General features: G+C 41.7%; 1 protein-coding gene across 1 annotated transcript; it reads left to right on the plus strand.

The window, feature by feature from the left end:
• The first annotated feature begins 6,630 nt into the window (after positions 1-6,630).
• Positions 6,631-24,115, plus strand: SAXO1 (stabilizer of axonemal microtubules 1). Its single transcript, XM_081803009.1, has 2 exons — positions 6,631-7,021; positions 22,774-24,115. The coding sequence occupies exons 1-2, from the start codon at positions 6,793-6,795 to the stop codon at positions 23,778-23,780; spliced, it is 1,236 nt and encodes a 411-aa protein (XP_081659135.1). The 5' UTR covers positions 6,631-6,792; the 3' UTR covers positions 23,781-24,115.
• The last annotated feature ends 2,926 nt before the right edge of the window (positions 24,116-27,041 follow it).

The raw sequence follows: 27,041 nt of genomic DNA on the forward strand, positions 1-27,041 counted from the left end.
GAGGTCATATGATACATGTCTTTCTCTGATTGACTTATTTCTGTCAGCATAACACCCTCCAGTTCCATCCACGTCATTGCAAATGGCAAGATCTCATTCCTTTTGATGGCTGCATAATATTCCATTGTATATATATACCACATCTTCTTTATCCATTCATCTGTTGATGGACATCTTGGTAGAGCCTCCATTTTTGATTGCACCTCATTAATAGTCTTTTTTATTTTGACTTGGTTAGATTTTAGTTCTTTTATTTCTCCAGGAAGCGTTTCTCTAATATCTTCCATGCTTTTTTCAAGCCCAGCTAGTATCTTTAAAATCGTCATTCTGAACTCTAGTTCGGACATCTTACGAATGTCCGTATTGATTAGGTCCCTAGCAGTCGGTGCTGCCTCTTGTTCTTTTTTTTGAGGTGATTTTTTCCATCTTGTCATTTTGTCCAGAGGAGAACAGATGAATGAGAGAACAAAATGGTAACAGGGTAACAATGACCCCAGAAAAATATATGCTAAACAAATCAGAAGAAACCTGAAACCGGGGGAAAAGAAAGGGAAAGAAAGAAGAAAGAAAAAGAAAAAGATAAAAAAAACAGAATATGATCAAATATGATCAGGCTGGTTCATAGATCAGTGCCACACAGTAGATTTTGGGTGTATTTTGGTCTGTTAGAAGAAAGTGCCTCCCAAAATTTTAAAGAAGGAAAAATTTATATATGTACAAAAATAAGGGTTAATATGATGAAGGGATGGAATATGACTGTAAAGATGAAAATTATAAAAGATTTTATAAAAGGTATTGATAAGAAGTTGGTTGAAAACAGAAAGAAGAGGATTTAAAAAAAAAAAGGGAGAGAATGTGATCAGGCAGGTGACTAGAACAAAACCATACACTAGAGATTTAGGGTATATTTTGGTCTGTTAGAAGAAACTGTATCCCAAAATTTTAAAGAGAGAACTATATATATATATACATATAGAACTATATATATATATACATACCAAAAATAAGGTTAACTACTCTGAAGGGATAGAATATGACTCTAAAAATGAAAAATGAAACAGATTTTTTAAAAAAGAGATTGATAAGATATTGGTTGAAAAAGGGAAAAAGAAAATTTCAAAAAAAAGAAAAAGAAAATTAAAAAAATTAACTTTGAAATACTAAAGAATCATGGGGAAAAAGCCATGGATTCTATGTGCTGTATTCCCCTAGCGCTGGAGTTCCGCCATTCTCATTGATCGGTAAACTTGGTCTTGGCTGGCTGTTCTCGCTGATCTTCTGGGGAGGGGCCTGCTGCCGTGGTTCCCAAATGTCTTTGCCTGAGGCGGAATTGCCCCGCCCTTGCCGGGTCCAGGCTAAGTAATCTGCTGGGGTTTGCTCTTGGGAGCTTTTGTTCCCTGCGAGCTCTCCGTACAGCTTTGGAGGCCGAGAGTGAAAATGACAGCCTCCCAATCTCTGCCCGGGAGGAGCCAAGAACTCGGGACCCCACTCCTCAGTGCACCCTCAGAGAAAAGCAGTCAGTCACTCCCGTCTCCCAGGTCTCCGGCTGTACTCAGTGCTCACCTGGCCTGTGACTGAGCGTTTCTATCTCTGGTGCACGACCCTGCGTGGAGTCTCCAAACCCAGCAGATCCCTGCGGTGGGCTCCTGCGCCGCTCCTCCCGGGGGAGGAAGGGGAGTCCCCTTGGATCTGCCTCTTGTTGGGTCCCTGCTGGAGGAGGAGTGGCCCGACTGTGCCGAGGAGAGGGAGAATCTTAAGCAGGCAGGGCTCGATCTCTTGATCCTGAGATCATGACCTGAGCTGAAATCAAGAGTCGGACACTTAACTGACTGAGCCACCCAGGCGCCCCATTAGTTCAGTTCTTTATCTTTAGTGTGGTTGCTTGTGAAGTCAGCAGGAGACCTGGGTCCAGTTTATGTACAGAAGCCAGAGCTTCCTGTCTTGGGTTTTCTCCTTTCCAGGATTTCTTCCTTACTTTCCAGCACCTGTGGTTGCCTCAAACTTGGTCCTCTGGTTCTTCAGTCAAATATGGGAGGTTTTCTGTTTACTTACAGCTTCTTGGCTTGGTGTAGACTGGAGCCTGCCTTCAGACTGGAAGCTTTGGGAAAAACAAAGATCCCACTACAAAATGGAAACTTACACAGAGGCTCATGCAGTACCATTCCGTTCTTCTACCTGTTGGCTTTGCTCCAGAATATGCCTATCTTGGTCGCTCTTTAGTGCTCACAGCTAGTTCTTCATATTTTTGTGCAGAGCCTATGTGAAGTGGTGACAGATGTTAGCTTCAGCTTTTGTGGGCATTGAGGAGATGAGAGAGTAGGGCAGGAGACAGATACTGTGTAACTTGAATCCTGGAGGCTGGTCCTTAGAATCCTGTCTGTCACAGCATAGGCAAGGAGGGCTCAGTGTGTCCTTATCAGGATCAGGGGCATGAATCAAGCCCTGTGAATCTGCCTCATGGTCTATCTCAGTGTGCAGGGCTGGGCTCCCAGCCTGCCCGTGATGACATAATGGTTTTCTTAGAGGTTGCCTTTTAACCCTGGGAAATGTTAGAATTATGTGTGGAAGGCGTGAAATCAAATCAACTGACAAAGAGCCAAACCCTGTAGTGGATATTGAGAGAGAGGACAAATCATGAGGAGGAGAATCACAGAAATCAAGGGGAGAGGGTTCAAAAGTTGAGTCAGAGTATGGATGCTTACAGGATGTTCAGGAGGATAACGGTCTGAAGAGCAATGACTGGATTTGGAAACCTGGTGGGACTTGGGGGTTCTGGGTTAGAGCGAAGGGTTAGCAGAACCTGATTGGATGGGGGGAGTGTGAGTGGGAGGCGAGGGAGGCAAGTCTCTGTGTAGTCAGCGCTTCCTGGAAGAGAGAGGGGAGGGGAGTGGACGCCAGTGAGGGTTGTGTCACTTTATTTTTTTCCTTTAAAGTTGGGAAAAACTGAAGAATCTTTACTGAGAGAAAGGAGCTGGTAGGAGAAAAAGGTTAACTCACATACTAGTATATGGACTGCTTCCCGAGAAACAGGGGATTTAGGATAAGGGTGAAGAGATTGGCTTTGGGCAAGAGGAGCAACTCTTTTTAAAATGGGTTCCATTTATAATGAAGTACAATATGGTGACTAACATAACATAATAAAAAAAATGAAAAAAAAAGGGTTCCATTTAATTGATTAATTGGACACACTAACAAGTACTGAAGTTTTTGGGGATAAACATCAATAGGTTAAAAAAAAGTATTACATGGTTTCTTTATCACAATGAAAATCTCCAAGGCTCAGGACCCTTGTTGGCCCTTACGATATTTCTTCCTTTGTCAGACTCCGGTCAAACATCTTTCTTTAGCTTTGCCTAACAATTGGAAGTCAAGTTGTTATGATTGTCCCAGCAGGGCCACTTTAACCTTTGCTTAACTTGGAGTTTAACTCTTGGCCTTCCATACTATATAATTTTTTATGGCTATGCACCTAAAAAAGACTTAACATCTTTGACCAATTTTTTTTTGGTTCATAGTCTCAAGGGGCACAGGCACTAGGTAGGGAATGTAACACAGGAAGAAAGGGATGTGTTCTTTTTTTTTTGAAGATTTTATTTATTTATTTGACAGAGAGAGACACAGCGAGAGAGGGAACACAAACAGGGGGAGTGGGAGCGGGAGAAGCAGGCTCCCCTATGAGCAAGGAGCCCGATGTGGGGCTCGATCCCAGGACCCTGGGATCACGACCTGAGCCAAAGGCAGGCGCTTAACGACTGAGCCACCCAGGCGCCCCAGAAAGGGATGTGTTCTTAACAAACAAACAAAAAAAAACTACTAAATTTGAGCAATTTCTGGGAAGAAGAAAATACTTTTCTCTTACATGACCTTAAAAGCTGTTAGATTATGAGACTGGGGACGTGTAGTTATGTTGTGGTTAATGGTAGATTTCAGTGAATGTCCTCAACATAAAAACATAATGAGGAAACACATATATTCTGATCAAATTCACTCTTTTTTTAATTTAAATTCAATTAGACACCATATAGTAAATTATTAGTTTCAGATGTAATGTTCAATTATTCATCAGTTGCATATAACCCCCAGTCTTGATCAAATTCACTCTTCAGCCACAGTAAATACTTTTGGGTGGGGTATAAGTGAATTACACTTTAAACTTAAAACTTTGCCACTCTTCAGAAGTAGATCACTCCCCCACCCCCAACTCCTGCAAAGATCCTTTGCTTAGTTATAGCTGATCAGTAAATACAACCCTAGGTGTGCTTTCACAAGGAAACTTGAATTTTGTACCAGAGAAGGAGATTCAGTTAACATTTTCATTCCCTAAATATGGTGAGCAAGGATTTTGCTGTATCAGTTTTTGTCTTTGAGTAACCAACTTCAGGATAGCTCATGAGCTGGTGAGTTTGGTTGGCATTTATCTGTTCTTTTCCTGTGGAAACAGCAGGAAATAAAGGCATTAAGCACGTTTTCATTGTCATTGAGCTTGGTGGCCCTTGAAGGAAGGTTCTGACAGCCTCTCTGAGGGGGGAGTTGGTTCCCTAACTAAAATAATGGCAGAAGAGGATGTCTCTGTGTGAAGGGTCCCAAAACATGGCGGGCCTGTGACTGGAAATCACTCCTGGCTGCTTCGGGGTTGGGAGTGCTCCATGGGCCATTCAGCTCTGTTCTTCTTTGCTTGCCCTAGATATCTCTTGCTACTCCTTCTTGCAAATGAAGAGGGCTGACCCCTTGGGTTGCCATCAACGAACATGGGTTTATGTGGGGATGTGTGGTCTCAGGCTGTCACCACCCCTTTTTGGAGTGAGGAGAGCTCACCTCCCCTTTGGAAGCACACTGTCTGCTGAAGGCCATTTTGCAGCTCTGCAGCCTAGGGCCGCCACTTCTCGTTCCCTGCTGCAGTTGGCTAAGTATTAAACAGACACCAGCATGAGGTACTTGTACACTAAAGAGAGTAGAAATATGGAACTGACCCTTGGCTTCTTGTTTAGCCTGTTCCCTCCATAAGCCCCAATTTATACAGAGTCAGCTTCCAGATGCATCAGGTCACTCTGCTTCCTCTTGCTATTTGCCAACATGAGGCCCTTGGGAAGGGAGCCCAGGCTGAAGACCCTATAACTGCTGCTGAGAGATATTTTTAAATGTACGCAGAGGGAGGTACTGGGAGTTCAACTGAAGCATCTCCCATTTCCCCCTTAGAGCCCTAGAGAGACCAATTCTCCTGCTTCCTACCTCCCTCCTCCCATCCCACCAAGCGCTTTCAGGTCCCAGCTTGGGTTTATTCACAATCGTGTATAATTCATGCAAGACAGGTTACAGTGGAGCATGTTACCTTTGTTATTCAAGCATGGCTCAGTAATGCTGCTCCAGATTTTGGCCAGGAAGTAGGTTTTATTGGTGTTTGGGCCTGATGTTTTCCTGTCCGGAAACTTCCCCCTTCCCTTGGCGAGGTTGTTTTGGCAAGCATCGTCAGGGAAAATCTCGCTTCCACTTGTCCAGTTGGATAAATGGGTTCCAAGCAAAAACAGGCTGTTGTGTAAATCAGAAACCCTTGGGGGGAAATGTTTGCTTAAAAGAGTTTGCATTGAGCAGTGGGGAGTCAAGACTGCCCTGGCAGACATTGCGAGTCCAAGCTGAGCCCTGGTTTTGCCAGCATCATTCCTGGTGATGGTGCAGTTAGCATCCTGGCATCTCTGGAGCTGTAGGATGTTCTGGGAAGGGAGTGCTTCCTATCTAGTTGAAGATCATCATGCTTTTTCTGACCTATTGTTTTCATACTCCCTGAAATAATGGAAGCCCTGATGCCAGAGAGCTGAGAAATGAAAGACTCTGTGTCTCCATTTATTGTGCTTTTCTGCCCTCTAGGTTTTCTTTCTTTTTTTTAAAGATTTTATTTATTTATTTGAGAGAGGGAATGAGAGACAGCAGGAGAGGGAGGAGGGTCAGAGGGAGAAGCAGACTCCCCGCCAAGCAGGAAGCCCGATGCGGGACTCGATCCCAGGACTCCAGGATCATGACCTGAGCCGAAGGCAGTCACTCAACCAACTGAGCCACCCAGGCGCCCTGCCCTCTAGGTTTTCTATAGGGTCAAGTAGAGGAAGGAGATCAGTATCTGCAGGAGAAGCTACTGAAAGCACAGAAGAGGAGGTCGTGGGTGGTACCTGAAAAATAAAAGTTAGCTCGCCAGTCAAGTGACTGGAGGGAAAGAAGGTGGAGAGGGCAGGGACAGAAGAGAGGCCTTCTGAGTGGTTCAGGTGGTTGGAGTGGAGCGTGGGCCAGGGGTGGAGGTGGGAGATGAGGCTGGGGAGGAAGGCAGAGGCAGATCCAGGAAAGCTTATATGCCATGCTAGAGAGTCTGGTTTCATCTGGAAGAGTTTTCAGGTGGGGAGTGAAATGATCCCATTTTGTGATCTCATTTCAGAGAGTTTACTCTGGTCACACTATGGGGATTGATGTAGAAGCGGTGGGAAATGCAGCAGCACGTCCAGGTGGTAAATTGTCACATGAGCCAAGTGAGAAATGGTCAGGGTCTGAACCAAGGGGGAAAGACAAACCAATGAGATGGGGGGGGGGGCTGCCCTTGGTGAGTGATTATCTGGAGCCGTGATGGGGTGGGTCCAGGCGGGCATCTAGGGGTCTGACTTGGGTGAGAGAGAGGGGAATGGTGGTGCCTTTTGGGAAAGTGGGCAACAGAGGAGGAAGAGCAGTTAGGGGGATAGAGTAGAAGATGACTTCACAGCAAACATTTGTAGAATTGGGTTAAATGGAAACCCTTATGAGCCTTCTCCTGGGTCAATGGTGTATGCTTATTTTCCTTTCAGGAGAGATTTTGGGCCTCACAAAGTGTTACCAGTGAAGTTCTACCAGCCCGACCAGTTCGTCCGAAGTGAAGAGAACATGGATCTGCTCACAACGTATAAACAAGATTATAACCCCTACCCTGTCTGTCGAATGGACCCCATCAAGCCTCGGGGCAGTAAATACCCATGTGGTGACAAGATGGAGTGTCTGCCTACTTACAAAGGTGGGAGAGTGCTTGAGGGGCAGGTTGGGGAATGATCGGCTGAGCCTGTATGCAGGCCAAGAAATGGGTTTTGCAGGTACACCCTCAGAGTGCAGGGGTCGGGCGTACTACATCCTGTGGGCCAAATCTGGTCTGCAGCCTGTTTTTGTAGAGCTGGAGAGCTGAGAATGGTTTTAAATTTTTGAATGATTAAAAAAAAATCAGACTATTATTTTAGGAAATGTGAAAATTATGTGATGTTTAAAGTTTGGCATTCATAAGTACATTTTGTTGGAGCATGGCCACACTCATTTGTTTACACATTATCCGTGGCTACTTCTGTGCTAGAGCAGTGAATCCGAGTGGTTGTGATGGAGACTCTATGGCCTGTAAGGCCCAAGACATTTAATATCTGGTCTTTTATAGAAAAGATGTACCAACCTGCCTTAACTTGCTGTTAGAATTTTACATTGGGGAAGCGTTTCAAGTTTAAGTCAAGTTTAAGTTAGGTTCCATTGCTGATTGAGTCATTGATTCATTCATCCATTTAAAAAATTATGGAAACCTAATGTACATACAGAAAAACGTACAAATCTTAATTATACAGGCCAATGAACTTTGAGTGAACACATTCCTGTAAATAGTGCCCTGATCAAGAAATAGGACACTGATCCCATCTAGGATAAACCATTATGCTGACTTTTAACACCATAAATTAGTTTTACTAGTTTTGTACTTCAGATAAAAGGGATTGATTCATTCTTTTTAAAAAAGATTTATTTATGTATTTATTTGAGAGAGGGGCTTGGGGAGGGGCGGAGGGAGAGAATCTCAAGAGACTCCATGCTGTGTGGGGAATCTGACATAGGGCTCCATCTCACAACCCATGAGATCACGACCTGAGCCGAAACCAAGAGTGAGATGTGAGATGCTTAACCAACTGAGCCACCCAAGCGCCCTGGTTCATTCTTTATTGAGCATCTGTTACATCCCAGGCATGGTATTAGGAAGCATAATGATCTGCCGTGACTTAATAGTCCTGTAGGAGAGATGGGATATGGAGTGGTAGGGACAGTGAAAGCAGTGTGGCAGTCACTCTGTGGGGCACAAGCCACAGGCTGAGACCATGGGGAGGGAGGCCAGTTTGTAGTCCTTAACTCTTCTGCTTCTGATGCACGTGGGCACATGGTTGCCCTAGGAATATATGTTCAACTGTTCATGTCACATGTTTGTGGATCCCTAAATGACTGTGCTAATAGTTGCTTTTATTTAGTCAAGCCAGACATTTAGGCAAGTGGAGGTAGGGAGGCTTGCGGGGATGTAGGAATCCTCCTGAAGCCCTTCTAGGGACTCTAAATCTATCATTCCAAAGACAGCACACATGGCCGAGCTTCTCTGCTTCTTCCAAGACCCCGGACCCTTGTCATTTTGCCACCTCATCTTTAGTATCTTTCTCTTCCATAGTCACCTTCTGCCAGGCTGCATTTTGGACATTGTCATACCCTGAAATGGCTCCTCCTTTATGCACCCCAATATCCAGTGCTCCCAGCTTGCTCTCTTAACTGTTCCCACCAAGACAGTTTTTGGCCTCATTGGGATCCCTCGTCCACTGGGGCCTCAACCTTCCATCTCCACATCAATCCCTCCTGTGTCTGTGGCCCATGTAGCCTATTCTCTGGTATATCATTGCAGCCCATCTTTTACTCTCTCTCTCTTCTGTCCTTTTGTTGCTACCTGCCAGCAAAACCCAAATCCTGCCTTCTCCATGTCTACACCTGAGTGTATACCTGAGCATGTCTCCAATCTTGTCTGCTTTTATCCATTTTCCACAGAAAGGAACCAGGGAGATCTTTTAAAAATGGCAATATGATCTGACCCCTTCTCTGTTTAAACTCCTCAAATACTGTGGTTCTTAGGATAAAATCCCAAATCTTTACCATCTCCTCAGGTACCTTGCAGATTCTGGTGCCTCCTCCCGGTGCCCCTCTGCTCTGGCCACAAGACCTTCTTTCAGTTCCTTTCCTGCATTTCTTTTCTGTCTCAGGGCATGTTGCACATGCTACTTCCTCTTTATAAAGCCCTCCACCCTTCCTTTGTCTAGCACTCCTCCTTCAATGCTCAGCAGAAATATCACACCCTTTGAAGCCTTTCTAGACCTTCCTCCATACCAGACTATATACATCCTATTAGATGCCCTAAGAGTGCCTTGTAATCCTCTGTTTTGTCATTCAGTGTGTAATTTTTGTTTTTTTTGCTTAACATTTGTCTCCTTGGCCAGGCTGTAATCTCTAAGATGGCAGGGATCTGTCTTTTTCTTTGCCAGCCATAAGGCAGGCACTGTAGTAGATGCTTTACAAAGGAGTCATTACAACCAGGTGCATTCTGGCCTCTACAGGACTCCTTTATCTCCCTTTCCATCTAGTGTTTACAGAAGGCAAGAAAAGGGGTGCCATGGACCCTAAAAAGGTAGGAAGGAGGCACAAAACTAGAGTGAGCCCTTATCGCTGATGGGAGAAGGAGCAGGGACTCCGGTAGGGTATGTCCAGCTACAAACTCCTTTCCTTCACATGCTCCTTATGGGTCCCCTTGATTTATGAGTCTTGGTGGAGGTAGAGGCTCTTCAGTACAACTGCCTGCTCAGCTCAATTCCCCCTTCCCACTTTGCCCTAGGTGCAGAGAGAGGTCTGGGAGTGAGAAATGGTTTATTCGTTGCATTACTTCCCTATGAGACAGTGGCTTCCAAAAGTGGGCCTTGATAGCCCAACATATGTATTCCCATCATTTAGCACAGAGGATGGCACAGCAAAGGTATGTTTAGTGAGGAAGTAAATGAATAGTCTGGACCATTGTTTACAAGGCTCCAGGTGACACAGTTTGGCATTAGATTTATGCAACCCCCCACCCAGCCTATTATTCTGTGGGTCCTGGCTAAAAGCAGGAGTGAAGCTCAGGGAAGACCCAGGACATTTACTTTCCCCTTGGGTCAGTCCTGCAAAACCTCACGCATTGTGTGAGAGGACCACACCCTTGCCTTATCGCTTGGTGTATCACCTTTCCATGACTTGTCTGTCTCTTGTGGACATTTGCTTCTTTAGGAAGTCTTTTCCATAGCAACCCTCATGGTTTTATGGACATACATTGATTCTCCTCCCAAAGGAGAAGAAAAACCGAAGTCCAAGGTCATTAAATGTGTGTATTTCAACCAGTGCCATCTATATTATGTCTCTATGTTCCACTTACTGTAGTTCTACAGGAAAACTATGCAAACTTTTTTCTTCTATTATGGTCAGCACCTTTAGTGGGGTCCAGAAAACCACCATTAAATATGCTCCAGCAGCATTTGGTTGTAATTTTGACATTTTCAAAACACTGTGCAATTGGAAGGATTGAAAGTGTAATTACTTGATGCTCAGCTTTAGGTTTAGCTAAGTTTTTTTTAAAGACATATTATTGAATGGAATCCCTTCTAAAGAGATTCTTGCCAATTACCCACATGACGCCCTGGCCCTGAAGGGCTTTACTGATGGCTTTTCAGGCATGTACCTAATTTGTCATGTGGAATTCTGAGGTATTTAGGGTCCTATGCAGGCTTTTTTATAATACATGTTGGGTGTAGGAAGTTAGGAGGTTGGATAATAATGTGGTTTTGACTGTATTGTTGGGTATCAGAAATCACATGAGGCAACTTTCAGCCTAGGAACCTGTTTTCTTAACACTTCATCCATCACAGAAGAGGGCCAGAAAAGTCCTGTCCCACCCACCCCCAGGCACCTTGAGGCAGTGTGTAGGCATCTACAGGTAGATGCCCCCATTTTAGTGAGGGCTGAAGTCTGAAAGGGAAACATGTGGTTTATATTCAGCTAGATGGTTCCCTCTAAGGCCCCCTAATGCTTTCAAGATGCTGATAGAGCCATTAATGGCTCTCAGAGAAAGATCAGATTTTCAATTAAAATGAGGCCAATTTAAAATAAATAGTTGGTAGTATTATTGGCCTAAAATAAACTTAAAAGTGTGCCTGGGGGTGGGGATGTCCACCCTTCTGGAGGGGTGGAGTGAGGAGCTCAGTAAATCCTCTTCCTAAAAAGCAACAAAAGTGGACAAAACAATAAAAACCAACCATTTTAGGGCTCTGGAAATCAACTAAAGGCACACAACAAACTGAGAAGCATTTATTCAAGAAAAATTGCTAAACCATCACTATAAAAAGTCAGAGTTTGTGGCGTTTTATCCTGGGACTCATTCCATCACCCCTCCTCCCAAGTTTGATCTGTGTGGTGGTTCTGCCTGGGTAGGCTGGGCTGTGAAAACCAGCAGCTCTGCTGCTAGTCTGGGCTAACTTGATTTGGAGTAGCGTACATACCCAGAGGTTTCAATAAAAACAATAGTGATCTCAGTAGCAAAAAACTCAGTGAAGACAACTGCAGAATTAGTTGGGGTAGGCAGCAGACCAGCCAGAAATCTAACAAGGAGATCCAGAGAATAGGAAAGGCCTTGATAAGCTCATACATATTCCTTATGGCCTAGAAGACTGCATATGGGCGAGGTAGTATACAGGCTCAAGAGAGACAAGAGACAGGGCTAATGATCTACTCATCATCCTGGTTGAAGATGATGCCTGGTCCAGGTGCAGAGGAGACATGAGAAATCCTGGAAGAAACTAAACGCCAAGGCAGAGTTGTAAATGGTCTGATCTTTGACTTTGTTCCCTAACCCACACACACATTCATTAGCAAAGGGATGAAAGCCTTAATGGCTTAAGGTGTTTAAGCATAACTTTTGATAATCATTGCCTAATTACTAAACAATGCTATCACAGGGTGACTTTCAGGAATCTTGGCTTAAAAACAACTAAAAGAAGAAACTAAGCAAAACATCAATGGTCACACACTGCTGGGGAGAAAAGACTCCATAGAATTACTGCAGGCAAGTCACTGAACAGCAAAAACAGCTTGCAGTGGGGGTGGGAACTAGCATATTATCTGAAATGGTGAGTTCTTAGCAAAAAATTATAAGGTATAAAAAGGAACAGGGAAATGTAATCCATGAATAGGGAAACAAAGCAGTAAATAAAAACTACCTCTGAAGAGGCCCAGATATTAGACCTAGCAGACTATTTCAAAGTACTTATTATAAATATGTTCAAAGAACAACAGAAAACAATGCTTATTTTTATTTCTTATTTATTAATTTTTTTAGAGACAGACCATGTGCATGAATGTGCGAGAGTGAGGGGAGGGGTGGGGGGTGGGGTTGGGGGACAGAAGAGAGGGAGAGAGAATCTTAAGCAGGCTCCACACACAGCACAGAGCCTAATGTGGGGCTTGATCTCATGACCCTGAGATCATGACCTGAGCTGAAATCAAGAGTTAGATGCTTAGGGGTGCCTGGGTGGCTCAGTCAGTTAAGCAAGCATCTGCCTTCGGCTCAGGTCATGATCCTGGAGTCCTGGGATCCAGCCTTGTGTTGGGCTCCCTGCTCAGTGGGGTGTCTGCTTCTCCATCCTCCTCTGCTCCTCCCCCTGCTCATGCTCTCTCTGTCTCTCTCGCTCAAATAAATAAATAAAATCTTAAAAAAAAAAAGAGTTGGATGCTTAACCAACTGAGCCACCCAGGCACTCCAGGAAACCATGTTTAAAGAAATAAAAATATTACAACAGTTTCCTATCAGAGAATGCCGATAAAAGGAAGCCATAAAAATTAAATGAAAACACTGTAATTGAAAGGAGAATAACAAAATAATTATAGGGACTTAACACTAGATTTGAACTGGCAGAAGAAAGAATCAGTGAAAATGGGGATAAATCAATAAATATTACCCAATCTGAAGAACAGGAAAAAATTAAGAAAGAAACTCAGAGTTGTGGGATATCATCAACTATACAACATACTCATGATCGGAACCCCAGAAGAAGAAAAAGGCAGAAGAAATATTAATCTATATATCCAAGAAGCATAGTCCAAATGGAATAAACAGAGATCCATACTTAGTCACATAATAGTTAAACTGTTGGAAGCCAAGGCCAAAGATTTGGAAAGAAGCAAAAGAGAAAAAAATACTTATCACATACAGGGAAATGACAATAACAACTAAGTTTTCATCAGAAACAGTGGAGGACTAAAGGCAGCAAGATGGCCTAGTCAAAGTACAGAAGGGAACAATCTGTCAACCAAGGATTCTATAACTGTAAAAGATTATGTTTCAAAAATTAAGAGAAAATAAGGACATGCCAAGATAGACTAGCTGACTTATTTATTGCCTTACAGGAAATAAAAAGGAAGTCCTCTGGGCTGGATTAATACTAAATGGTAACACAAATCCACATAAGGAAATAAAAAGCACTGGTAAAGGTAATTATGTAGGTAAATGTCTACTTTTTTCTATTTTAAAAAACAACCAATAATTATAAAACTGCAAGGATTGTATCAGGAATGCAAGGTTGTTTTAACATCAGAAAATAAATTAATATACCACATTTATAAAGTAAAAGACAAAGCCACATGATTAGTAGACACAGAGAAAGCATTTGACAATATCTGATAACCATAAAAGCTCTCAACAAGCTACTATTAGAAGGAAACTTCCTCAGCCTGCTAAAGGGTATCCATAGAAAACCCTATAGCTAATATCATACTTAATGCAGAAAGACTGAGTGCTTTCCTCTCTAAGATTGGGAACCAGTCTAGATGTCTGCTCCTTCCCCTTCCATTGAACATTGTACCACAGGTTATAGCCAGTACATAGTGCAAGAAGAATTAAAAAAAAATGCATCTAAATTAGGAAGACACAAAACTGTCTTTATTCTCAGACAACATAATCCTGTATGCAGATAATCCTAAGGAATTCACAGAGAACTACTAGAATGAATACATAAATTCAGCCAAGTATATATAATGTATATTTCTATATATTAACATTGACAATCTGAAAATGAAATTAAGAAAAAGTTCTCTTTAATAGCTTCAAAATTAATAAAATATTTGGGATAATTTTTGAAAAAGAAGTGTAAGACTTGTACACTGAACTTTGAAAACAGTGCTGAGAGAAATATCTAAATAGATGGTGAGACAATCCATGTACATGGGTTAGAAGATACAATACTATTAACATAATAAAAAAATAAAAAAAGTAAAAAGACCATGAAAAAAACCCAAAAAACAAACCAATACTATTAAGATAGAGTTGCTCCCAAACTGATCTAAAGATTCAATGCTGTTTCTATCAAAGTCCCAAGAGACTGTTTTTTACCCCCAGAAATTGGAAAGCTGATCCCAAATTTTATATATTAAATTGAAATAAACCAGAATAGCTAAAATTTTGTCATTTTGTCAAATGATGCTGGAAAAATTGAAGATCCACATACAAAAAGATGAACTTAGATCTTTACCTCACATCATACTCAAAAATCAGAAAGGATCAGAGACCTAGATGTAAGAGCTAAAACTATAAACCTTTTAGACTAAGACATAGGAAAAAATTTCATCTTAAAAAAATATAAAACTTCTGTGTGCTTCAAAAGACACCATTAAGAAAATGAGACTATAAGTAATAAATAGGAAAAAATACTTACAAACACTTATCTGGTATAGGACTTGTATCCAGAATATGCAAATAACTCATAACTCAATAGTAAGATGACAATTAAAAAAATGGGCAAATGACTTGAGAAGACATTTTACCAAAGAAGGACATATGAATGGCTAATAAGCACATGCAGAGATATTCAACATTGTTTGTTACTTTTAAAATTTTAAAAATGTCATTTGAAATATATAGTTAACATATAATAAATTGGTTTCAGGTGTATAACATAGTGATTCAACAGTTATATACATTATAAAATGCTCATCATGGTAAGTATATTACACATTATGGACTCTATTCCCTACGCTATACTCTTCATCCCTGTGACTTATAAATGCAAGTTTGTATTTCTTAGTCTCCCTCACCCATTTTGCCCAGCCTCCATTACCCTTTTGGCAATCACCAGTTCTTTGTATTTAAGAGTCTGATTTTTGTTGTTGTTGTTCGTTTTGTTTTTTAGATTCCACATACATGCAAAATCATATGGTATTGGTCTTTCTCTGTCTGACTTATTTCACTTAGTGTAATATCCTCTAGGTCAATCCATGTTGTTATGCATGGTAAGATTTCATTCTTTTTACGGGTAATATTCCATTGTATACATATAACACATCTTCTTTATTCATTCATCTATAAGTGGACACTTGGGTTGCTTCCATATCTTGGCTATTGTAAGTAATGCTGCAATAAACATAGAGATTCATATATCTTTTCAAATTAGTGTTTTTCTTTTCTTTTTTTTTTTTTAAGATTTTATTTATTCATTTGACAGAACACAAGCAGGGGGAGCAGGGAGGGAGAGGGAGAAGTAGGCTCCCCACTGAGCAGAGGGCCCGATGTGGGGCTCGATCCTAGGACCCTGGGATCACAACCCAAGCTGAAGGCAGATGCTTAACTGACTGAGCCACCCAGGTGCCTCAGTGTTTTTATTTTCTTTGGGTAAATACCCAGTAGTGGAATTATTGGATCATATGATATTTCTATTTAAAAAATTTTGAGGAACTTCCATACTGTCTTCCAGAGTGGCGGCACCAATTTATTTAACTTGGTTAAGTTCCCACCAACAGTGTATGAGGGCTCCCTTTTCTCTATATCCTCACCAACATTTGGTTTTTCTTGTATTTTTGATACTAGCCATTCTGACTGGTCTGAGGTAATATCTTATTATGGCTTTAATTCGCATTTCCCTAATGATTAGTGATGTTGAGCAACTTTTCATGTGTCTGCTGGCCATCTATATATCTTGTTTGGAAAAATGTCTGTTAAGGTCCTCTCCCCACTTTAAAATTGAGTTGTGTTTTTTTGCTATTGAGTTGTAGGAGTTCTTTATATATTTTGGATAATAGTCCCTTATCATATATGATTTGCAAATATCTTCTCCCATTCAGTATGTCACCTTTTCCTCTTACTGATGGTTTCCTTTGCTGTACAAAAGCTTTTTAGTTTGATGTAGTCCCAATAGTTTTTTTGATTTTGTTTCCCTTGCTTGAGGAGACAGATCCAGAAAAATCATCCTAAATTTGTCCAAGAGGTTACTGCCTATATTTTAGAAGTTTTATGGTTTGAGATGTCACATTTTGGTTTTTAAACTATTTTGATTTATTTTTGTATATGGTTTAAGAAAGTGGTCTAGTTTCATTGTTTTGCATGTAGCTATCCAGTTTTTCCAGCACCATTTATTGAAGAGAGTGTCTTTTTCCCATTGCATATTCTTGGTTCCTTTGTCATAGATTGATTGATCATATATGTATATGTCTATTTCTAGGCTCTGAATTCTGTCCATTGATCTGTGAGTCTATTTTTGTGCCAGTACCATACTGTTTTGATTACTATAGCTTTGTAGTATATCTTAAAATCTGGGATTATGATACCTCTGTTCCTTCTCAAGATTGCTTTGGCTGTTTGGGTTTGTATTGTGGTTGCCTACAAATTGTAGGATTATTTGTTCTAGTTCTGTGAAAAATGCTATTGGTATTTTGATAGGGATTACACTGAATCTGTAGATTGCTTTGGGTAATATAGACATCTTAACAATATTAATTCTTCCAGTCCATGGAATATCTTTCCCCTTGTGTCATTAATTTCTTTCATCAGTGTTTTATAGTTTTCAGAGTACAGGTCTTTTGTCTTCTTAGTTAAGTTTATTCTAGGTATTTTATTCTTTTTGGCACACTTGTAAATAAAATTGTTTTAATTTTTCTTTTTGCTACTTTTTTTTAAAAAAGTTTTTATTTATTTGAGGGAGAGGGAGAGAATGAGTGGTGGGGAAGGGCAGAGGGAGAGAGAGAAGCAGACTCCCTGCTGAGCAGAGAGCCTGATGCGGAGCTCGATCCCAGGACCCTGGGATCATGACTTGAGCCAAAGGCAGATGCTTAACTTACTGAGTCAGATGCCCCTTTTTGCTACTTTCTTACTACTGTACAGAAACACAACTGATTTCTGTGTGTTAATTTTGTATCCTATAACTGTACTCATTTATTCTAGTAGTCTTTTTGTGGAATCTTTAGGGTTTTCTCTGTATAGTATTATGTCACCTGGAAATAGTGACAACTTCTTCCTTGCTAATTTGATTTGGATGTCTGATTGCTGGGGTTAGGGCTTGCAGTACTATGTTCAATAAAAGTGGAAAGAATGGATATCCTTATCTTGTTCCTGAACTTAGAGGTAAAGTTCTCAGTTTTTCATCATTGAGGATGATGTTAACTGTGGGTTTTTCGTATATAGCTTTTATGATGTTGAAGAGTGTTCCCTCTAAACCCACTTTGTTGTTTTTTAATCATGAATAGATATTGAATTTTGTCAAATGCTTTTTTTTATACGTCTATTGAGATGATTATATGGTTTTTAATCTTTTTGTTGATGTGCATATGTTGACTGATTTATGCATATTGAATCATCCTTGCATCCTTGGAATAAATCCCAGTTGATCATGGTGAATGATCCTTTTATGTATTTTTTTTCCCAATTTTGAAAACACCACTTTATGGGGCGCCTGGGTGGCTCAGTCATTAAGCGTCTGCCTTCGGCTCAGGTCATGATCCCAAGGTCCTGGGATCGAGTCCCATATCGGGCTCCCTGCTCCACGGGAAGCCTGCTTCTCCCTCTCCTACTCCCCCTGCTTGTGTTTCTGCTCTCACTATGTCTCTCTCTGTCAAATAAGTAAATAAAATCTTTAAAAAAAAAAAAAAGAAAACACCACTTTATGATTTTTTATTTTATTTTATTTTTAATTTTTTTATTAACATAATGTATTATTTGTTTCAGGGGTACATGTCTGTGATTCATCAGTCTCCTTTTATGTATTTTTGAATGTGGTTTGCTAATATTTTGTTGAGGATATTTGTACCTATGTTCATCAGGGATATTGGCCTGTAGTTCTCTCTCTCTCTCTCTTTTTTTTAACCTCATTATTTTATTTAAAAAAATTTTTATTGTTATTTAATTACCATACATTACATCATTAGTTTTTGATGTAGTGTTCCATGATTCATTGTTTGTGTATAACACCCAGTGCTCCATGCAGACCATGCCCTCTTTAATACCCATCACCAGGCTAATCCATCCTCCCACCCCCCTCCCCTCTAGAACCCTCAGTTTGTTTTTCAGAGTCCATCATCTCTCATGGTTCGTCTCCCCCTCTGATTTCCCCCCCTTCATTCTTCCCCTCCGGCTATCTTCTTTTTTTTTTTTTAACATATATTGTATTATTTGTTTCAGAGGTACAGATCTGTGATTCAACAGTCTTGCACAATTCACATAGTTCTCTTTTTTCATAGTGTCTTTGTCTGGTTTTGGTATCAGGGTAATGCCTCATAGAATGTATTTGGAAGCTTTCCTTCCTCTATTTTTTTGGAGTAATTTGAGGAGAATAGGTATTAACTCTTTAACTGTTTGGTGGAATTCACCTGTGAATCCATGTGGTGGTCCTGGACTCTACTTAGTGCCATTTTGTTAATTATTTTCTGGTTGTTTTTTTAGTTTATCTCTGTTCCTTCTTTTCTTGTGGTTTGTTCTCTTCCCTTGTGGTTTGATGGCTTGCTTTCTTTAATACTATGCTTGGTTTCCTTTCTCTTTATTTTCTGTGTATTATAAGTTTTTGGTTTATGGTTACCATTGGGTTCATATACAACCTCCTATGTGTATGGCAGTCTATAGGTCTATTTTAAGTTGGTGATTGCTTAAGGTTAAATACATTCTAAAAGCACTAATTTTTCCTCCCCATCTACAGTTTGTGTACCTGATGTCATATTTTACATCTTTTTGCGTATCCCTTGACTAATTTTTGTAGATATAACTGGTCTTACTACTTTTGTGTTTTAACCTCCATACTGGCATCATAAGTGATTAATCTACTACCTTTACTATATGTTTCCTTTTACTTGGGAAATTTTTTCCTTTCACAATTTTCTTCTAGTTGCGGGACTTTCTTTCCACTTAAAGAAGTCACTTTAACATTTCTTGTAAGTCTAGTTTAGTGGTGATGAATTCTTAACTTTTGTTTGTTTGGGAAATTCTTTCTCTCCTCCAATTCTGAATGATAGCCTTGCTGGGTAGAGTGTTCTTGGTTGTAGGTTTTTTCCTTTCAGCACCTTGAATATATCATGCCAGTCTGGCCTGCAAAGTTTCTGCTGAAATATCAGCTCACAACCTTATGGGGTTTCCCTTGTATGTAACTGTTTTCTCCTCCTGCTCTTAAGATTCTCTCTTTATCCTTAACCTTTGTGACTTTAATTATTATATGTCTAGGTGTGGATCTCCTTGGTTCATCTTGTTAGGGGCTCTCTATGCCTCCTGGATCTTGGCTGTCTGTTTCATTCCATAGATTAGGAAAACTTTCAGCTATTATTTCTTCAAATAGGTTTTCTGCCCCCTTATGTCTCTTTCTTCTGGGGCCTCTATAGTGTGAATGTTATTATGCTTGATGATGTTGCAGATATCCCTTAACCTATCCTCATTTTTATTTATTTATTTATTTATTTATTTATTTATAAAGATTTTATTTATTTATTTGAGAGAGAGAATGAGAGAGAGAGAGCACATGAGAGGGGGGAGGATCAGAGGGAGAAGCAGACCCCCTGCTAAGCAAGGAGTCCGATATGGGACTCGATCCCGGGACTCCAGGATCATGACCTGAGCCGAAGGCAGTCGCCCAACCAACTGAGCCACCCAGGCGCCCCCTATCCTCATTTTTAAATATTCTCTTTTCTCTTTGCCTTGGTTGCTTTCATTATCCTGTCTTCCAGATTATTGACCCATTCTTCTGCATCCTCTAATCTGCTGTTGATTCCCTTGTGGTGTATTTTTAATTTCAGTTATGTATTCTGTTGTGACTGGTTCTTTTTTATATTTCCTGTCTCTTTGTTGAAGTTCTCACTGAAAACTCTTCTCTTGGGTCCATTGAGTATCTTTATGACTTCTACTTTTAATTATCTATCTAGCATATTGCTTATCTCTGTTTTGTTTAGCTCTTTTTTTGTGTGTGTGGCTTTGTCTAGTTCTTTCATTTGGGACATATTCCTGTGTCTGCTCGTTTTGTTTAACTCTATGTTTCTTTTTATTGCCATCACGAGCTATTGGGGAAAGGTAAACTGCAATGGGATACCACTAAACACCTACTATAGTGTCTATAATTTAAAAGAAAGTGTTGGTGAAGGTATGGAGGAATTAGAACTTTCACAAATTGCTGGTGAGAATGTAAAATGGTACATCTACTTTGGAAAGTTTGTATTATCTTTAAAAGTTAAACATATATTTGCCATATAACCTAGCCATTCTGCTCTTGGTATCTACCTAAGAGAAATGAAATATATATCCACACAAAGACTTGACCACGAATGTTCATAGCAGAAATTTTCCTAATAGCCAACAAGTAGAAACAACCCAAATATTCATCAGTCGATGAATGGGTAAACAAAATTTGGTATATCCATATAATGTAATACTATTCAGCAATAAAAGGAGTGAACAGATACATGCTACAACAGGGATGAATCTCAATTATGTTCCATGAAAAAAAGCCAAATGCAGAACACTATATGTTGTGTAATTCTATTTATATAAAATGTCCAGAAAAGGCACATCTGTAGAGACCAAGAGCAGATAGAATGGTTGTCTGGTAATGGGAGTAAAGATAAATTGCAGATGGGCTTGATCAATATTTTTGGGGCAGAAATGTTCTATAACTGGATTTTGGTGATGGTTGCCCAGCTCTGTAAAAGTTATTGCATAATTAAAAGATGTAAGATGGTGCATTTTGTGTTATACAGATTATATTTCAGTAAAAGTGTTTTTAAAAAGTGTGCCTGTGGACTCCCCTGGTATTGGCTGTATATAACCAAGGCTCCTGAGAAGCTGCTTTTGTTCTTAACTCTTTGTAAAGCTGTAAGCAGGAGAATTCCCTGTGGATTCAGAGGGTTCACTAGGATTTCATATTGGTTACTTTAGATCTGGTAATTGATGGACACAGTGGGGGCAATGTAGGACTTGGGTGTGAGCCCAGTATTATGAAAAGAATGGAAGCATTATCAAGGTGTTTGAATGGTATGGTTTGCTATCCTATTTTTCTCACCTAGATTTTTTTTTTAAAAGATTTTATTTATGTATTTATTTATTTGAGAGAGAGAGAATGAGAGAGAGAGAGAGCATGAGAAGCAGGAGAGTCAGAGGGAGAAGCAGACTCCCTGCTGAGCAGAGAGCCTGATGTGGGACTCGATCCCGGGACTCCAGGATCATGACCTGAGCTGCAGGCAGTTGCTTAACCAACTGAGCCACCTAGATGCTCCTCTCACCTAGATTTTTAGTTTCAAAGCTGCCCCTAGGATTTGTGTGGGGAAGTTACTTTATAAGCATCCTATAGTGCAATTTGAGGACAAAACTTGCTCCTCAGGATGCACGGAGGCCATCTTTAGGGGAGATTTCCTTTAGGTGCAGGCCTCGTATTATCGTGGCCATGCCAGTCCCACAGCAAAGGTTCCTCTTGAGACAGATATCCCCTAGATATGGTTGGCCTATTTTCATTCTTCAAGCATTCTGAAATTCTTCTTCTTCTGCAAATATTCTCTGATTATATTTCATTAGTCTTTCCTTAAACCTTCATTCTCTCTAGATATATTGTGCTCCTAGCTGTAATAGAGGCTGTGGGAAGAGCATGAGTTTGGAGTCAACTGTATGGTTTAAATTCCAACTCTTAATTCCCTAGCCATATGACTTTTAGAAAAGTTTCTTAGGCTGAGACCTGATCTTGGAAATTGGTAAAATAGAGATAATTACACCATACAAAGGATTATTGTAAGATGAAACAAGGTCATGTATGGAAATCCCTGAGCACAGTTAGCTGGTACATAGTCAGTGTTCCTTGATTGTCAGAACCAGGTAGTGGAGTAGGTCCAGTGCATGGATTCTGGACCTGGATTTGCAACCATGCTTTTTCACTTCTAGCCAAGCGACCTTGGGCAAGTTCCCTAAGTTCTCTGTGCCTCTCTTTCTGCATCTATAAAATGGGCATATCGAAAGCACCCACCTGATTAGACCTGTCTGAAGATAAAATAAGTTAATATAGAAAGTATTTAGAATATTGCCTATCACATGATAAACTCTATGCATGCGGCAGCTGCTGTTCTCTCTCCAACCAATACAATGCCTTTATTCCCTTGGGGCAGCATATTTGATTTATGTGGATTAAATGTGTGGGTTATAGGGATGTAATCATGGTCACCCCATGGATGAGAAGGGAGATCTGCTTGGTCTGGCTGGTGGCCCACCAGCAGTGGGTTGTGACTTGCCTGTCTCACCATGCTCATCTTCCCACTCTGTGCTGATTCAGAGAGGGCCCCTTCCCCATAGAGGAACAGAACTGTTCTTGGATCAAGGTACACCAGTGGTTGCACTCCTCAGCTGGAATCAAATTCCTAGATCCTCCCACAGCTGTGGACCCTCTAAAATCCCTGCATGTAGCATTGTGGGTTATGATGAGACTCCTGTAAATTTATCTGTTCTGCCATAGTAACTTGTAAATACCATAAAGTTGAAATATTAAGCCCTTGGTTGAGGTAGTGGAAGAGATCTACTCTATTCTTCCTTTGTCTCAAGGATGATCTCATTGGAGACTGGTTTAAGGTTTTGGGGCCCTTTAGAATACATGTAGGTTAAGTGGACTTGATTTAAAGTAATTACCACTATTGTTTTATTTTCAGCTGATTACTTACCCTGGAACCAACCAAGACGAGAGCTCCTTCGTCCAGAACACCACTACCGGCCAGCATCAACCAGGTTTGATAGTAGAACTACACACCAGGATGACTATTCTATAAAGGGCCAAGTGAACACCATGAGCTGTAAGCCTCTGGCCATGCCCAAGCTCTGTAACATACCCCTGGAGGATCTGACTAACTACAAGATGAGCTACGTGGCCCACCCTATGGAGAAGCGCTTTGTGTATGAAGCAGAGAAGTTCAGACCCTGTGAAATCCCCTTTGAAAGTCTTACCACCCACAAAGAATCCTACCGGGGCCTGATGGGAGAGCCAGCCAAGAGCTTGAAACCGGCAGCCAGACCCTGCGGTTTAGACACACCTTTCTCTAACACCACTGAGTTTCGAGATAAGTACCAAGCTTGGCCAATGCCCCAGATGTTCTCCAAAATTCCTGTCACCTATGTCCCTCCTGAAGAAAAGATGGACCTTCTGACAACAGTGCAGGCCCATTACACATACCCTAAGGGTGCCCCAGCTCAGTCCTGCCGACCGGTGCTCTCAGTCAAGAAGGGTGGCAGCCGCTTTGAAGGCTCCACTACCACCAAGGACGACTATAAACAGTGGCCTGGCATGTGCCCAGAACTAGTCAAGCCTGTTCCCCAGCTGAACATTCCCACTGAGCCCTTGGATTGTCTGACCACGACTCGGGCCCACTATGTGCCCCACCCACCCATCAATACCAAAAGTTGTAAGCCTCCCTGGGCCGGCCCCCAAGGAAATATCCCTGTGGAGGGCCAGACCACATACAGCATCAGTTATACTCCCAAGGATATGGGCAGGTGCCTGGCTTCCTACGCTGAGCCCCCTGGCTACATCTTTGAGGAAACGGATGCTTTGGGGCACAGGATATACAGGCCAGTTTCCCAGACAGGCTCTCTGCAGAGCAGCTGTTTTTCTGTAGGTGATTCGGAAAACCCCAACCAGCGGGAGTTGGCAGTGTCAGCCTGATTTTTAAAAATCGTTACTTAGAAATTGCACAATACTTTTAAAAGCAGATGATTGAGAGTTATTCATTGGCCAAAAAAGAATTCCCCAAAATGGAAAAAAAAAATAGTCTTCATCATCATTTCCAGGACACTTGAATAAAATGAGAATCGCTTGACTCAAGGAAAATGACATTTAATCACTGGCTAAGTATTCCCCTTAACCCTCCCTCTGCTGCCTCCCCCACTTGGGTCCTTTACCTTGTGCTGATGGAATCAAAGCTGGTCTCAAGGGTTTTTCTCTGAACCAGAAATATTTTATTAATTCAATCATTGTATGAATTGACATTGTAATTTACCCTTGCCAAGTATGAAGTGCTGAAGAATAAACTTTATTTTGGGGGGAATGAATCTGCAGGTCTATGTGTTCACCCCCACGTGCTGTCTATGCAGAGGACGGGCTGTGTTCCTTGGGACCTTTGGGGAGGTTTCAGACTACAGCCCCCATTGCACACCAGTACTCATGGGAGTGCTTTGAACTCAGTCTGGAATTTTGTGTTCGCTCTGCCCAGGGCTGCTTTACGGGGCATCTTTCTACCTTTTCACACCATGACACACTGGTAAGAATAGTGCTGTCTGAATGGGGCTTGGGTTTTTTTAGGCACAGGAAGGGGACAGGGGAGAAAGAGATCCTACGACAGTCCCAGGGGAGCATGGACTTGCCAGATCTCTCTTACCCCCAAACCAGTGCTGGCTCTGATTCCAGGGCGAGGGGGAGGCAAAGGGACCCTTGGCAACCGGGTAGTTGGCAGGCTCCCCCTGGGCTGTGAACAGAAACTGTGGGCTCTCTAAGTACTTGGAGCCTGAAAAACATTGCCCTATGCTGGGCTGGTTCTTAGAAGGCTAGATCTGCTTTTCCTAAAATAACAGCTGTGACCAGACTTGTGATAAAGCTTGACATAGTGATGATTTGGACCCTGCCCTGGAGAAAGGGCTGGAGGTTTCTCTTTTGGATCAAAGGCTTGATTCTAAGGCTAAGTAATTCGATGATTTAAAAAAATTTTTTTTTAATGGGAAAGAATTGAGGAAAGATTTTGTCCAAGAGGACCTATGCCAGGTCAGATGGGTTCACGGTGTGGGTGAACCTCACTCAGAGCGATGCGGACTGACAGCAGGGACACTCACCTCCCTTCTGAGTCCACAGAACCCAAAATCTACTCCATGGTCTGAATAAACTTAGGAACGGTGTGTGAAGGAGGAAATTTCGGCTCAAGTCTGTAGAGCTGGGTTTAGGTTCAGTGCCTGGTTCATGGGTGAGAAACCTGTATCTTTTATCTGGGGTCCTGTCTTTCCAAGGCTCTTCCTTACCTGGCCCAGACCTCTCAGGTCCCCGTGCCTTGTGGCCTCCCTATGGGGTTGGTTTGTATCACTGGGTTGGGATCAAAATCATTTAATACTCTTGTTGCTTATTTGGTGTCTGGATACCTGCCTCTATGGGGTAGAGAGGCTCAGGGAAGTTATGCACCTTGCCCAAGGCCATACAGCATGGAGAGCACCAAGGTCAAGATAGGAACCCAGGCGTCAGATTCAAGATCCAGTGCTCTTCCCATGGGGCCAGGTACCTCCTATCTGCTGTGTCCCAGATCGCACGGCTCCCCCAGCACATCAAACCACATTTTCTCTGTCTGAGCTCCTTCCTGGAGTGCGTTAAGCTAAAGAAGACCACTAAGGAGGGTAGGTTTTATTACTTTTATTTCGTAAGTTTTACAAATCAGAGAAATATTGGCAGTTGACTTGAAAAGCCACCTAGTCCTAAATGCTTATAAAAATGCAATAATCTCTTAGGCTCCAGCACCTTGGCCTCCCCCCGTTATTGCTTCCCCATAGAAGAATTTAAAATTATTTTATCTGTTTCTGCTAATATTTTCCTTTATATTCCTAAGTCCTATGCATATACTATTGTTGGTTAACTTATGGATTTTAGACATGGTCTGTTTCGGTAGATTGGGAATTTTAATTCGTTTATACTTCCTGCTTCTCTCTCCCCCTTCTCAGTGTAGTTATAGGATAGTGCTCAGTATATCAAGACCGATAAGCTTTTCTAATGTTTCTGATGAGTACAAAGAAGCTGAAGAAGGATGGATGGACCTGGCTGATTAAAGAGTGCTAGCCCTCTTGGGGTGAGGGATTTCCCCCGAGTCCTTCCTTTGTGCCATGTAGGGGTGACCTCCAGGGTGACCCCAGGCCAGATGAGCCACTTAGGGCATCCCTACCTTGCCAACTTCTCCCAGAATTAAGGAATCTGCTCTCTCCTACTACCTGTCCTTTTTTGGTCTCAAAATATCCTTATTATTATGAAAGTGGTTAATACAGTGAAAAATACAGGAAACACAAACTACACAAAGGGGATACAGGTAGCTGTTACAGGGACTAGTGGAACCCAGTGGTTAGCAACATATGTGTAAGGAGAAAGTCCAGCAGACCTGGGCTTGCTTCCTGGCCCTTGTCGCCCATTGGCTAGGAGACCTTGGTCAAATTCTTTAAAATGTGAATAATAGCGGTAGTGGCCCCATGGCTTCATTGTTGGTGTCAATGATAGAATATATGTCAATCCCTTAGCCCTGGCTAATGGTTAACTCTAATTTAGATATAGGTGAGGATGATAGTGAGGATGATGAGGATGATGAAGATGGCTGCTGACTTCTGCCTCGCTGAATCTACTCATGATTTTTTTTTTTTTTTTTAGATTTTATTTATTTATTTGAGAGAGAGAATGAGAGACAGAGAGCACGAGAGGAAAGAGGGTCAGAGGGAGAAGCAGACCCCCCGCCGAGCAGGGAGCCCGATGCGGGACTCGATCCCGGGACTCCAGGATCATGACCCGAGCCGAAGGCAGTCGCCCAACCAACTGAGCCACCCAGGCGCCCTCTACTCATGATTTTATTGGCCACTGTTTACAAGTGTGAAGGTAAGCAGGACTGCTCATGTGTTCTATTTGGCCTAATTTACAAAGGAAAATACTCACTTTTTTTCCCCATATAGTTTTTAGTTTTTCTCAGTTGGGGTTGCTCCCTGGGCTCCCTGGAAATGGCATCTTCGGAAGTAACTGGGGCCAGGAGGAGGGAAACGGGCTTCTTGTTCATCAGTTCTGTGTATCCCGCTTCCATGTAAGAGCTTGTGGGAAACAGCTCTATTAAAACACCCGCACACGCGTGAGTGCACTGCTGTAGCACGTGATAGGACTGTGTTCGACAAGCCCTGGCGATGGAGGCCTTCAAACATGCGG

This window comes from Leptonychotes weddellii, chromosome 14 (genome assembly GCF_054177405.1).
Source record: "Leptonychotes weddellii isolate Sample4059 chromosome 14, ASM5417740v2, whole genome shotgun sequence".
In the NCBI taxonomy this organism is placed as follows: domain Eukaryota; kingdom Metazoa; phylum Chordata; class Mammalia; order Carnivora; family Phocidae; genus Leptonychotes; species Leptonychotes weddellii.

Coding starts and splice junctions, on each gene's coding strand:
- SAXO1 (XM_081803009.1), top strand. CDS start 6,793: ATGGTGTATGCTTATTTTCCTTTCAGGAGAGATTTTGGGCCTCACAAA. Junction 7,022..22,773: donor GTGTCTGCCTACTTACAAAG/GTGGGAGAGTGC, acceptor TTTTATTTTCAG/CTGATTACTTACCCTGGAAC.